The sequence below is a fragment of the Ovis canadensis genome, chromosome 3 (genome assembly GCF_042477335.2).
Source record: "Ovis canadensis isolate MfBH-ARS-UI-01 breed Bighorn chromosome 3, ARS-UI_OviCan_v2, whole genome shotgun sequence".
In the NCBI taxonomy this organism is placed as follows: domain Eukaryota; kingdom Metazoa; phylum Chordata; class Mammalia; order Artiodactyla; family Bovidae; genus Ovis; species Ovis canadensis.
This window is the reverse complement of record NC_091247.1, coordinates 181,320,658-181,334,499: the sequence shown is the minus strand read 5'-3', so window position 1 is coordinate 181,334,499 and position 13,842 is coordinate 181,320,658. Positions and strand designations below refer to the sequence as shown.

Here is a 13,842-nt window from a genome sequence, read left to right as displayed (position 1 = left end):
GAAATGGAGCCCCATAAGGGGCTCCACACAGTCTACCCTGCCCCGCTGCACCTCACAGGGCAGAAGGCGGCACAGAACACAGCGGAGCCTTCCTCTGCAGGGGCACAGAAGCTGTCCAACACAGTCTTCAAGACTTGTTCCTTTTAGAAACAAGGTACAGAACAGCATATATAGGGTGTCACGAGAGCCTATTACACAGAGTGAAGTGAGTGAAAGTTGCTCAGTCATGTCCAACTTTTTGCAACTCCATCGATTATCCATGGAATTCTCCAGGCAAGAATACTGGAGTGGGTAGCCTTTCACTTCTCCAGGGATCTTCCCAACCCAGGGATTGAACCCAGGTCTCCCATGTTGCAGACTCTTTACCAGTTGAACCACAAGGGAAGCCCATACAGAGTGAAGTCAGTCAGAAAGAGAAAAACAAATATTGTATATGAACGCATATATATGGAATCTAGAAAGATGGTACAGATGAACTTATTCGCACGTCAGCAGAGGAGACACAGCCATAAAGAACAGACTGTTCAGTCGGGGAGGGAGAGGGTAGGAAGACTTGAGAGAGTAGTATTGGAACAAATACATTACCAGTTGTAAACCAGACAGCCAGTGGGAATTCGCTGTATGATACAGGGAACCCAGAGCTGGTGTTCTCTGACAACCTAGAAGGGTGGGATGGGGAGGGAGGTGGGAGGGAAGTTTAAGAGGGAGAGGATGTGGATATGTGTCCCTGTGGCTGACTCATGTTGATGTATGACAAAAACATATTATAAAGTAACTATCCTCCAATTAAAAATTAAATTAAATTTAAAAAGTATATGTCATGCATTGGTTACATGTTAATAGCAGATCTGAATGCCGCCCCCCCCACCCCCCGGCAAGAAAATGTTTCTATTTGATGCTTTGTGGGAGGGGACCTGGGTGTCTGGGAAGAAGAATAGAACGGAGAGACGTTTCACTGTGTACCATGTCATACTTTTTGAATTTTTTAATGTTTTGTATCTTGTTTTATAAGATTATTTTTTGACATGGATGGACCATTTTTTAAAGTATTTATAGAATTTGTTACAATACTGCTTCTGTTTTATGTCTTTGTTTTCAGGCTGCACGGCAAGTGGGGTCTTAGCTCCCCAACCAGGGAAGCTCTCACATCCACTGTACTGAAAAGTGAAGTCCCAACCATTGGACCACAAGAAAGTTTTGAAAAGTACAAGTGGTTTAAAATATTAAACTTTTTTACTTATATTTAAAAATATAAATAAAATTTAATGTCTTATACTTTAAAATTTAAAGTCCAATTCTGCTTCGTTGACTATGTTAAAGCCTTTGACTGTGTGGATCCAAACAAACTGTGGGAAATTGTTAAAGAGATGGGAAATATCAGACCACCTTATCTGCCTCCTGAGAAACATGTATGCAGGTCAAGAAGCAAGCAACAGTTAGAACCAGACATGAAACAAGGGAGTGGTTCAAAATTGGGAAAGAAGTATGTCAAGGCTGTATATTGTCACCCTGCTTATTTAACTTCTATCCAGAGTACATCATGCTAAATGCCAGAATGGATGACTCACAAGCTGGAATCAAGATTGCCAGGAGAAATATCAATAATCTCAGATATGCAGATGATACCAGTCTAATGGCAGAAAGCAAAAAGGAACTGAAAATCCTCTTGATGAGAGGGAAAGAGGAGAGTGGAAAAGCTGGCTTACAATTCAACATTCAGAAAACTAAGATCATGACCTCTGGTCCCATCACTTCATGGCAAATAGAAAAAGTGGAGGTAATGACAGATATTTTTGGGGGGGAGGGGCTCTAAAATCACTGCAGATGGTTACTGCAGCCATGAAATTAAAAGACACTTGCTCCTTGGAAGAAAAACTATGACAAACCCAGACTGTGTAGCAAGAAGCAGAAACATCATTTACCAACAAAGATCTGTACAGTCAAAGCTGTGATTTTTCCAGTAGTCATGTACAGACTTTAGAGTTGGACCATAAAGTAGGCTGAGTGCTGAAGAATTTATGCTTTCAAATTGTGGTGCTGGAGGAGACTCTTGAGAATCCCTTGGACAGCAAGGAGATCAAACCAGTCAATCCTAAAAGAAATCAATCCTGAATATTCATTGGAAGGTCTGATGCTGAAGGTGAAGCTCCAGTACTTTGGCCATCTGATGCAAAGAACTGACTCATCGGAAAAGACCCTGATGCTGGGAAAGATTGAAGACAAAAGGAGAAGGGGGCGGCAGAGGATGAGATGGTTGGATAGCATCACTGACTCAGTGGACATGAACTTGAGCAAACCCCAGGAGATAAGAGGACTGGGGAGCTTGGAGTGTGGCAGCCTATTGGGTTGCAAAGAGTGAGACATGACAGCAACTGAACAGCAACAACAAAATTAATTATCTTTACAAGGGAGGACCCCAAAGAACGCACAGTTATTTTCCATAACTGAGAAATGGCCGAGGACCTGCCACACGGGGATAGGAGAAAAAGCGTGCCCACCTGTCAGGTAGCGCCTGCAGTACGGTGGGCATCAGCACTCCGGAGATAGCCTTGTAGAGGATAGAGTCGCACACGCCGACGATGTTCACCACCGTGGAGGAGCCCAGCACAGGCAGCATGTGGGGCGGCATTCCTTGCCAAAAGTGCAGAAGGAAACTTTGAACCTGTATTGACCCACAGAGAGAAGAACCATGAGGTTACACAGGGCCCTCCCGGCAGAGCCTGGGGACTTGGCCAAGGCCACTCTGGTCCACAGTGCTCTTCTCTGCTCCCCCTGCAGACGCAGAGGCTCTCAGCCTGGGGTGGATTAGGAGCTTTGGAAGGTCCTCCCATCCCAAGTCCTGACCCTGGCCATCTGTGTGCATGCCCCCTGCTGGAGGAGCACCTGGCCTGGCAGCCTGGGGTCTGCTCTGCCCTGGGAGAGAGGAGTAGCTTGTCACCCCATCGGCCCCTTCATACTTACTGGGGTCTGCGTAAAAAGGTTAAGAAAGGGAAAGTGGGACATGGCTTCTAAAAAGCTTGGAGCACTAGAACTACTCTTTGGGCCTGTTGGTGCCCTGGGGGCCTCAAGGAGTTCTGGAAAGGAAGAGAACAGTGATGAGCTGCTGGTAAAAGGAATATGTCTAGGAGGAAAGAGAGTAGGTGCTACAAACTGAAGTCTCCTGATGCACATGTGCCCCCAAATTGATAAACTGCAAGGGCCTCTTTGTATCCAGATTCCACCATTTTCTCAAAGAGCCTTTGCTGCAGCCTTGGCTGGCTGGTGTTATTACGGGATGCTAGATGGTGATATCTGGACAGTAAGCTACGACAACCCCCCCACCCACAACTCTAACCACTAGCAACAGACAGAAATCTAGTAGGTACTCAAAATGGAATTATTGTTGTAAATACCAGGATAGCAGGCCCCTACACCTCTATCTTCCAGGGTGTGAGTTGGAGGTCAGTGAGAGAGCCAGGTAGGGGGAGGGGTGGGACAAGACAAAGGAAGTGAATGGACAGAGTTGAGGATGTTTACTTAGTGCATATAATAACATTTTCAAGGGGCTTCCCTGGTGGCTCAGATAGTAAAGAATCCACCTGCAATGTAAAGACCCAGGTTTGATCCCTGGGTTGGAAAGGCCCCCTGGAGAAGGGATAGGCTACCCACTCTGTGGGCTCCCCTCGAGATTCAGTCGGTAAAGAATCTGCCTGCAATTCGAGAGACCTGGCTTCGATCACTGGGTTGGGAAGATCCCCTGGAGGAAGGTATGGCAACCTATTACAGTATTCTTGCCTGATGAATCCCCATGAACAGAGGAGCCTGGTGGGCTGCAGTCCACGAAGTTGCAAAGAGACGGACACAACTGAGCAACTAAGCACAGCACACCATTTCATGTTCCTACCTAGAGAATTCCATGGACAAAGAAGCCTAGAGGGCTACAGTCCATAGGGTCACAAAGAGTCAGACACAACTAACATTGAGGAATGACTCTTCTTAAGGTTAGGGAAGAAATAACTGAATTGCTGTGAATTCTTACAAGCTCGATTTGGTTCCTAGATCAGGTATCATTCTTTCCTCCAGAGATGGGCACTCCGGAAGCCCATGCACAGCACTGCCTATATCCCAGGTTCTATAAGTCAATCTTGATCCAAAGCAGGAAGTAATTCAGTACTTGAAGCTAACACTTTGGAGGTGGTGTAATTATTGGTGTCAGCATTATGTATTTACTGGGTGCTACTATATGTTAGAAACTTAGCACAGTTTCTCTCAGTTGATACTACAGTTGAGGATAGCTGCTCCCATCTTGCAGAGATTAACTTATTTGTCCAAAGCCAGACAGCGAGTCAGGAAATGGATAGATAGAGCACAAGTCTGCCTATCTTTCCATAAATCAATCCCATGGCTACTTTGCTCTTCTCTTGATAACTGGACTTCTATCCCATTCCCGAGACCTATGGCTCTCCTTGGACTGTCTCCTGCCTCCCAGCTTTCTGGCCCCACCCTGGGAACCTGCAGATGTCCTTCAAGCCCTTATTAGGAGTGGGGTCTTGCTTTCCTTTTTACAGGTTACCTCTGACCCCAGCCTGGTGACATCAGCTCAGCCTCAGGTGGACAGACTGTCCTGATGCCTGTGGCCTGGCTGGACTTCTCAGTGCAAACACTGGATGGGAGGCTTGATGGATGAGGAATGGAGAGAAAAGCATGCCCCCTGACTTCCTAGAGGGAAAATGGTTAATTGCCAAAAACATGATCAAGGTGAATGAGGTCAGGTTTGTACACTGTAAAACTCAAGTCACAGTTCTGTTAATCACATGACAGTGAAAATATGGCAAAGTTTTCAACCAGACTGAAAATTAAAATCAACAACAACTAAAAATCAGATGAGTGAAGACTGCCTTTAAGTCCCCACTACCAGCTAGAGGGGTAATATCTCTATGCCTCAGTTTCTTTATCAGTGACATGGGAATTAAAATAGTATCAACCAAATTTTGGTAAAGACTCCTATAAAAGTACTTATTATAGTGATTGGCACATAGTAAATGCCTAATAAAGGTTAAATTCTATTACAATTACTATATTATGGAGGCACTACCACTTCCAGGCATAAGAAATCAGTGCACGCATATGCGCTAAGTCACCTCAGTCATGTCTGACTCTTTGCGACCCTACGGACTATAGCCCGCCAGGCTCCTCTGTCCATGGGATTCTCCAGATAAGAATACTGGAGTGGGCTGCCATGCCCCCCTCCAGGGGATCTTCCCAACCCAGGGATCAAACCTGCATCTCTTATGCCTCCTTCATTGGCAGGTGGGTTCTTTACCACTAGTGCCACCTGGGAAGCCCCAAGAAATCCCTGCACTGCCATAAACACTTGAGACACCCTCGCCTAAGTTTCTGAGCATCACCCAGCCAGGATCCCCATGGTGGCTCTGCTCACCTATCAAGGCTCTTATTGTCATTGGGATAACGGATGGCTATTAGCTGGCCTCAGCCTGGAAATAGCCGCATCTCTTAGACAAGGTGCTCACCCTCCAGACAACCCTTGGCTGTCCCCAGATCCCATTTCATCCCGGGACATTGGCCTCTGGCCAGGTCCTGGACTTCCCTGCCTGCCCTTCCAACTCTGAATAAGAAGCACTGCCCAGTTGATTCCTAATATTTGGTAGATTCTAAATTCATTTGTCTTTCTAAGTTCTCCTTGCATGTAGCCCTACTCTCTTTTTATGAGTCAGTTTCCAGCAGAAATTCTGGAAAGCATCAGCGACTGTGTACATTAAAACAAATCTGTAGAGGATCACTCGCATGAACAGCCATCTGTCTTTTTCAAGTCTGTCCAACTGGCACTGAGAACTGCCGTCAGTTCTGTCACTGGAGCAGCATTTGTAGATGCCGTGTTATCCAGTTTCAACCTCTCCTCCTACTCTGCATTTAAGAGCATTTAATGTCTGCCGGCGGCGAAGGCAATGACACCCCACTCCAGCACTCTTGCCTGGAAAATCCCATGGGTGGAGGAGCCTGGTGTGCTGCAGTCCATGGGGTCGCTAGGAGTCAGGCACAACTGAGCGACTTCACTTTCACTTTTCACTTTCATGCATTGGAGAAGGAAATGGCAACCCACTCCAGTGTTCTTGCCTGGAGAATCCCAGGGACGGGGAAGCCTGGTGGACTGCCATCTCTGGGGTCACACAGAGTCGGACACAACTGAAGTGACTTAGCAGCAGCAGCAGCAATGTCTGCCGGACACAACTGGGCAACTGAACAACAACAATGTCCGACGGGCTGGTTCCTCAGAAGGAGGGAAAACACTGCAAAGCTCAAGGGCTGATACTTGGAAGTTAGGTGTGAAATGAACAGACGCAGTGTTCTTATCAGGCAGTGGAGCCAACAGGACATTCTGATAGACTAGATATGAAGAATTGAGGTTTGTGGCTTGAGTAGTTGGATGTGTGGTAGTGGCTATCTAAGACTTGGGAAAAACAGATTTAGGGTGGAAAGTCAGAGCTCTGATTAGGCCATGTTATGTTAGATGGCAAGTCAGTTCAATCTGGAGCTTGGGACTAAATAATTATGTAAAAAAGAGAGTTATCAACTTTAGCAAAATGGAGATGATGTTTACCTATTAGTAGGATGAAATACAGAGAAGGCAATGGCACCCCACTCCAGGTACTCTTGCCTGGAAAATCCCATGGGCGGAGGAGCCTGGTGGGCTGCAATCCATGGGGTCGCTAAGAGTCGGGCACAACTGAGCGACTTCACTTTCCCTTTTCACTTTCATGCATTGGAGAAGGAAATGGCAACCCACTCCAGTGTTCTTGCCTGGAGAATCCCAGAGACGGGGGAGCCTGGTGGGCTGCCGTCTCTGGGGTCGCACAGAGTTGGACATGACTGAAGCGACTTAGCAGCAGCAGCAGCAGCAGGATGAAATAAGATTATTTATAAAATGCCTGGCATCATGAAGGCATTTAACAAATAGAAACATAATTAGACAGAAAAAGTTCTCCTTACTCCTTGCAAGCAAAAATGGTGAATCACAGGTAAATGATTGAAAATGATTATTTAAAACAAGTTTTCTGGATTATCTACTTTTGTCCCTTGAATTCTCAGCCCTTTTCCTCTCTGCTCAATAAAGCATCAGAAGGTGATTTCCTTAGCAATACCTAGGTAAGTTTTCTATTTCTTTTCCATGTCCATACTTACTTTATTCCTGGTATATTGGCATCTTGTGGAAATTTATCTGATGATTTCGAGTCATGGGTACTTAATTGCTATAGTGTTAAAAGGAACTTGACAAAACAATAGCTAGCAGTTATTATGCTCTGAGTTTGAAATTAGATACTCTATACAATTTTCATGTAATTATCACAATTTTACTATGAGGTAGATATAGCTATTACCTCCATTTTACAGCAAAAGAAACTGAGGCTCACAGAGGTTGAGTACCTTTCTCAAGGTCACAGGCTGGTAAGTGGTGGATTTGAGACTCAAACACGGGGCTATCTGATTTTACAACTCTTTGTGCAATGTAGTTTGGAGAAGGCTTTGCAGGAAGTCCCCTACATGCAGAGCTGGCTTCTTTGCATTCTCCTGATAATGCTGTAAGTCTGTGGAGGTTTTCCATCATCCATCATCCATCAATCCATCTACTCACCCACCCAAGAATATTTACTGAGAGCCTGAGAGTATAGCTGACCTGGATACAGTAGTAAACAAGGTCCCTGCCCTTAAGGGCTTGTGTTCTGGTAGCAGGAGACAAACAATGAACAAGGAAACAAGGTAATTTAAGACTGTGATACCAGCATACATTGTGACCTCAATGGATATTAAAGATCTTGAAGATCTGAAACAAACTATATCATCAAAATGTACCAGAGACATCCACCATCTATTTACTGATGACTTCTCTCAGCTGTAGGAGAAAAAGCCATTCTCATCAGAGGTAAAATATCCCCTTTCATTCTTTTTGTGTTTGGGTAGAATCAACCACATTTTCATCAGCCACCTCAAAAATAGCCACCAAATACCCCTGCCAGTGGGGTGGAAAGAATACTGGACCAGCAGTGTTAGGTGACAAAGATCTAACCAACTGTGTGATCTCCCTTCATTCTTTGATTAACATATCTGATAAAAGCAAGCATTTGTATGACCTTTTACCAGGCATTGTCTCATCTCCTCCTCCCAACAATCCTGTGAACTGGATAGGCAGTTCCTATCTTCATTCTTAGGATGAGGAATTGAGCCACGTCTTGAATCCAAGCCTGAGCTCCAAGTCTGGCCCTTCTCCCACAGGAACACTCAAGCCCTCACAAGGCTTCTGGACCTCTCACCATATATTCTGCATCCTAACTGCTGTTGTGTGTGAGTTTCTCAGTTGTATCCAACTCTTTGTGACTCCACCGGCTACAGCCTGCCAGGCTCCTCTGTCCATGGAATTTTCCAGGCAAGAATACTAGAGTGAGTTGCCATTCCCTTCTCCAGAGTTACTGGTATGCATGACTTTTTTCCCTTTGAGGCTTATCTTATCACCCCTTTCCTGGGATCTAGCAGTGTGTAAGTCATTAGACGCCCAATAAGTGTCAGAATTAAGAAACAGAAGACAGTGAAGGGAGACGATGAGTAAGTTTTGATAAGTTTTGAATGTTAAGCGAGGACTATCACCAGTTTTGTTGTGAGTACTTGTGGCAGAGAGGGACCACTAGATCTCCTCTAGTAAATAAGCTGCTGCCCAGAGAGGAACCACACTTCCCATCTCCCCTTACCTCAAGGAGCAGAGAGGGGTGGGGGAGTGCCAAGAGACCAGCTCTTGCCAATGGAATATGGGCAAAAGTGATGCATCTTATCTCTGGGCCAACATGTTCAAGAAGGGAGGATGTCTTCCCTGTAATCATTTTCCCTGATCCACCAGCTGAAAAAGAGGATGCCAAGACTCTAGGGCAGGCTACAGCCATAAGGTAGGAGGAGCCTGGGTCCCTGAACTATCCCCAGCAACCAGCCATCCAATCGAGGGCATCCACATTGGATTGTGACATGTCTTGTCAAATTGTGTTGAGACTTGGGGCTTGTGTGTTACAGAAGCCAGTGTTGTCTTAACTAATCATGAGTCATGATTTGCCCAGATCTCAGGGTTCTTTGATATGTAAGACATAGCCAAACCACAATATGAGAGAAAGCAATGAGCTTTCTTTCTTTAAGACAAAAAAAAAAAAAAAAAATCCACTTAAATGGTCTCAGAAGGAATTTGGGAGATTTAAAAACCTAGTGGCTGAAAGTCAAGAGCAGGCAGAAGAGTCCTACTCGATCAACACATGGCCCCCTCTTCTGGAGCTGTGTCTATGAATCAAGTGAGAGCTCACATACGGGGGTACCACTGCTGCAGCAGGCTCCAGAGAGAACAGTGCAAGGGGCCGCACAGGCACCAGCAAGTGCTCAGCAAGTCTTCACTGCCTTACCTCATCCTGTCCCCTCCATCTCCAGCAGCACACAAACCCCCCACTCTAAAACAGGAAATTGCTCTCTCTTTCCGCCATCTTTCCGTGCTGCCATAATGGTGCGCATGAATGTCCTGGCTGATGCTCTCAAGAGTATCAACAATGCCGAGAAGAGAGGCAAACGCCAGGTCCTTATTAGGCCATGCTCCAAAGTCATCCTCAGGTTTCTAACAGTGATGATGAAGCATGGTTACATTGGCGAATTTGAAATCATTGATGATCACAGGGCTGGGAAAATTGTTGTGAACCTCACAGGCAGGCTAAATAAGTGTGGAGTGATCAGCCCCAGATTTGATGTACAACTCAAAGATCTAGAAAAATGGCAGAATAACCTGCTCCCATCCTGTCAGTTTGGTTTCATTGTACTGACAACCTCAGCTGGCATCATGGACCATGAAGAAGCAAGACGAAAACATACAGGAGGGAAAATCCTTGGATTCTTTTTCTAGGGATGTAATACATACAAATAAAATGCCTCAGAGGAAAAAAATAAATAAATAAAACAGGAAACCTCAGGCATTTTTTCACCACCAACAACAGATTCTTGCAGCCCCCTTTAAAGCTTAGGTTGTGCTGTGCTCAGTCACTCAGTCATGTCCGACTCTTTGTGACCCTATGGCCCGCCAGGCTCCTCTGTCCATGGAGATTCTCCAGGCAAGAATACTGGAGTGGGTTGCCATGCCCTCCTCTAAGGAATCTTTCCAACCCAGGGATTTGACCCAGGTCTCCTGCACTGTGGGCAGATTCTTTACTGTCTGAGCCACCAGAGAAGCCCAAGAATACTGGAGTGGGTAGTCTATCCTTTCTCCAGGGGAACTTCCCAACCCAGGGATCGAACTGGGGTCTTCTGCTTTGCAGGCAGATTCTTGACCAGCTGAGATATCCCGGAAGCCCAGAGTCTAGGTTATCTTCCCTCAGATTCAATGTCCACATCTGATCCCAAGTGGTTTTATTTGTTTTTGTTTTTGTTTGAAAGGCATTTTCTTTAAACAGAATGGACTCAGGTTATGGGGTGAAATGTGTAGTTTCCTGCCATCCTTTTGGAAGGTTCTTTCGGATGGCATTTTAGACAAGAATATTTTATTCTCTCTGTTTATATAACCAGTGCTTCTATCCTCTCATTTCTTCTCTCCATTCTTTAACTATAATATTTTAAAATCAAAATTAAATCCTCACACTGTTTGTATTCAAAGATGGCCCTACGGGCAGTGTTAGATGGACATGGGGACCAGAACTTGAGAACGGAGGGTAATCAGTTCCAAATGCACTGAAGCAGATGAGCCTCAGGAAAAGGTTAAACCCAAAATATAGACAAGCTTTCCTTTAGTTTTTCTGAATGTATAATTCTGGCATAATGATACCTTGACAAAACTGGGTTCCCAGTAGGCCAACTGGGCAGGATGTAGTTCACTCATTAGAACAAGGAAAAAGCCATGCCAGCCGCTGCCCACACAGAAAATCTGCAAAATGGGGGTAATGATAGTGCCTGCTTCCTGGGATCACTGAGGATCCAGGGAGCTAATGTACATCAAGGGCTTCTAGAGACCTGGAAAATAGTCAAAGCTAGTGTTATTGTAATATAATATTTTAATGCACAGTATTCACAGCCTAACACTTAGTGACCTACCTCATCAAAGTTGGCTCTTATTACAGTGTCCAGTATTCTCTGACAGTGTGTTCTGTACATCATAATAAAGGTAGAAACCTGTGGGGGTGGGGAAGGATCAACAATAAAAGCATACATTAATACACATTACTGCTGCCTTTGGAATTTCAAGTCATTCATTCTCTGTCAAGGGGATGAAATTTGTCTAACTCCTATGCATCCTGTAAGGTCCCAGTGAAACTCATTTCCCTCAGCTCCCTCCTCTGTGCTCCATAGCACCTGCATATTTCTCAGAGCACTCACCCTGTTGTACAGAAAGAACAGGTTTTTCTTTTTGTGCCGTGTCTACCCCCTGAAATTGTGGATTTTGGGAAAATACTAATAAAAACAGCATATTATTCATGCTTGTGTATCAAGCATTTAGCTCAGTGTCTGGCACATTGTAGACAGAGTTCACTAAGGCCTACTGGATTAAATTCTCATCAGCTGAGATATTGAAAAGTTAACATCCAGCCTATATCTATAAGAAGAGGTGCTTTTGCCAAAATCACAAAAAAGACATTTGGAAATTCTCTGGAATCTGCTTAGCAAAAGAAATGCATCTCTAGCTTCACTTTCCCAAGAATTTTAAAGCGATGGTACAGGAAGTTTGCTGAGAAAAAAATCAAATTTGAGAAAAATAAGGATTTATTTTTTCTTTTTGTTTGAGAACATAGATATACGTTTCATACAAACTTAGTTTGATTGTACAAGCATCTGTCTCCCTGGCTTGACTGTAAGCTTCCTGACAGCAAGAATCAAGTCTCATTCATCACTGCATTCCAGTGTGATATGTAGAAACTCAACACCTGCTGGTACCCTGGGCCACATCAAGATAGAGGCATTATGCTGTATAGCAGAGGGAACTCTACTTAATGCTTCTATGATGACCTAAAACAGGAAGAAAATAAAAAAAAACACCAGGGGATATATGTATACATCTAACTGAGTCACTTCAGAAACAGATTATAAAGCAACTATACTCCCATAAAAAAAAAGATCGCTTAGGATGGGGTCACCCGGGAGAGAGTCTCCAGATTGGTGTTTCCAATTATTTCTCCCCAGTGCCATGGCCCAAACTCTCTGAATCACCACCACCTTTAAAATCTTCTTTGTCTGTGGGAGTGGAGGTCACCACATCCTCTGCAGCACATGGGAAAATAAACTTAATCCTGTGAAAAAGCTATGCAGAGGAGGGGGCCCTCCCCTATGAAATGAAACCAGTGCAGCATCGCAGATGGGTAGGTAGGTAGACAAGTTGGATAGGGAGAGAGGTAAACTTTTATTTTAGAATAGGATTGGGTTTGCAGGACAGTTATGAAGGTAGTTCAGACAGCTTCTGTATACCTCATACCCCATTACCTCTACTATTAACATCTTGCTTTGGGATGCTATCTTTGTCACAACTAATGGACCAACTTGATTCAGATTTCTATCCTTATACTTTTAAACTCACTATTTTGCAATAAAAGTGTGTATAAGTGTGGTGTATGTGGGTGTGGTGTGTGTGAGTGTGGTGTATGTGAGTGTGGCATGTATGAGTGATGTATGTGAGTATGGTGTGTGTGTGTGTGTGGTGTATGTGTGTTGTGTATGTGTGTTGTGTGTGTGGTTGTGGTGTGTGTGTGTGGTTGTGGTGTGTGTGGTTGTGGTGTGTGTGTGTGGTTGTGGTGTGTGTGGATGTGGTGTGTGTGGTTGTGGGGTGTGTGTGTGTGGGTGTGGTTTGTGTGGATGTGGTGTGTGTGGGTGTGGTGTGATTGTGAGAGACAGACAGAAACCACCCACTCCAGCAGTCCTGCAGGCGTGCTCACCTTCTCCTCTGGCAGACTGGCCGGTAGGTTTAGATCTTTGACATTCGGAAATTCTGGCAGCAATGTTCCAAGTTTGGACCGGGGTGAATACGCCACCGTTTGCTTGCTCACTTCTTTCTTGCCTGTCTCGCTCACCCAGGCGGCTCCTTTCTTGGAATACATCACATCATAATATTGGGAGCTTTCCTTCACTGCAATACCATAGTAATGGTACCTGGGCCATAAAGAGAGAGAGAGAGAGAGAGAGACCCACGTGTACCTTTATCAGCTGGGGGATCCTGAGCCATTGGAGCCCAAGGCCAACGATGGCTTGGACCCATCCTCCCTGAACTAAAAGAGTTAACTCCCCTGTTAGGCTCAACATCTTAGAATCTAGAATTAAAACAAATTTCCATGCTGCCAGCCATCAATCAGGTAAAAATAACCAGAATTGCCTCCTACAGACAATGTTAAGTCAAATACTTTGCAAAGCAGAAAGTGGGATGAAAAAATTTCCATTTGTACTTAATCTCTTGTATCTAGCCAAGCATGATTCCAGAGGCACAGCGTCTGAACATCCCCCTCTGCAAAGACCCAAGAAGACGAGGGTGTTCATGGCTGCCAGCTGTACCAACAACAAAAATTCATTTGGCCTATGTTTTTCTTAATCAATAAATAGCAGTCTTAAACAACTGTATCTAAAAAGATAAACTCAGTGTTTCAGTTGACACTGAATGGAAAACAAAGACCAGAACCTTTTATTAGCTCAGGAAGGGCTTAATAATAGTAATGTTTTCAATTAAGACTAATGAGGGATGAAGGGTGCATTTTGCTTGGATTTTAGCAACTATCTATCAAGAACTTATGGTGTGCTAGGCACTTTGGCAAATGCTTTCCCTACATTTATTTGTACAATAATGCTATGAAGTGGAGATTATTA

At 44.6% G+C, this 13,842-nt stretch overlaps 2 protein-coding genes across 3 annotated transcripts in view; one reads left to right on the top strand and one right to left on the bottom strand.

Moving 5' to 3' along the window:
* RFX4 (regulatory factor X4) overlaps positions 1-13,842 on the bottom strand; it is a 152,799-nt gene that overhangs the window by 56,620 nt on the left and 82,337 nt on the right. For both annotated transcript variants that reach the window (XM_069585249.1, XM_069585250.1), the window contains 3 exons: positions 12,924-13,137; positions 11,095-11,172; positions 2,499-2,662 (listed from right to left, as the gene is read on the bottom strand). In XM_069585249.1, coding sequence (XP_069441350.1) covers positions 2,499-2,662; positions 11,095-11,172; positions 12,924-13,137 — 456 coding nt within the window. The remainder of the gene's footprint in view (positions 1-2,498; positions 2,663-11,094; positions 11,173-12,923; positions 13,138-13,842) is intronic.
* LOC138438309 (small ribosomal subunit protein uS8-like) lies at positions 9,498-9,942 on the top strand. Its single transcript, XM_069586477.1, has one exon. It carries the CDS (start codon positions 9,524-9,526, stop codon positions 9,914-9,916), a length of 393 nt encoding a protein of 130 aa, XP_069442578.1. The 5' UTR covers positions 9,498-9,523; the 3' UTR covers positions 9,917-9,942.

Excerpts from the sequence above, each read along its gene's own strand:
- LOC138438309 (XM_069586477.1), top strand. The coding sequence starts at position 9,524 with ATGGTGCGCATGAATGTCCTGGCTGATGCTCTCAAGAGTATCAACAAT.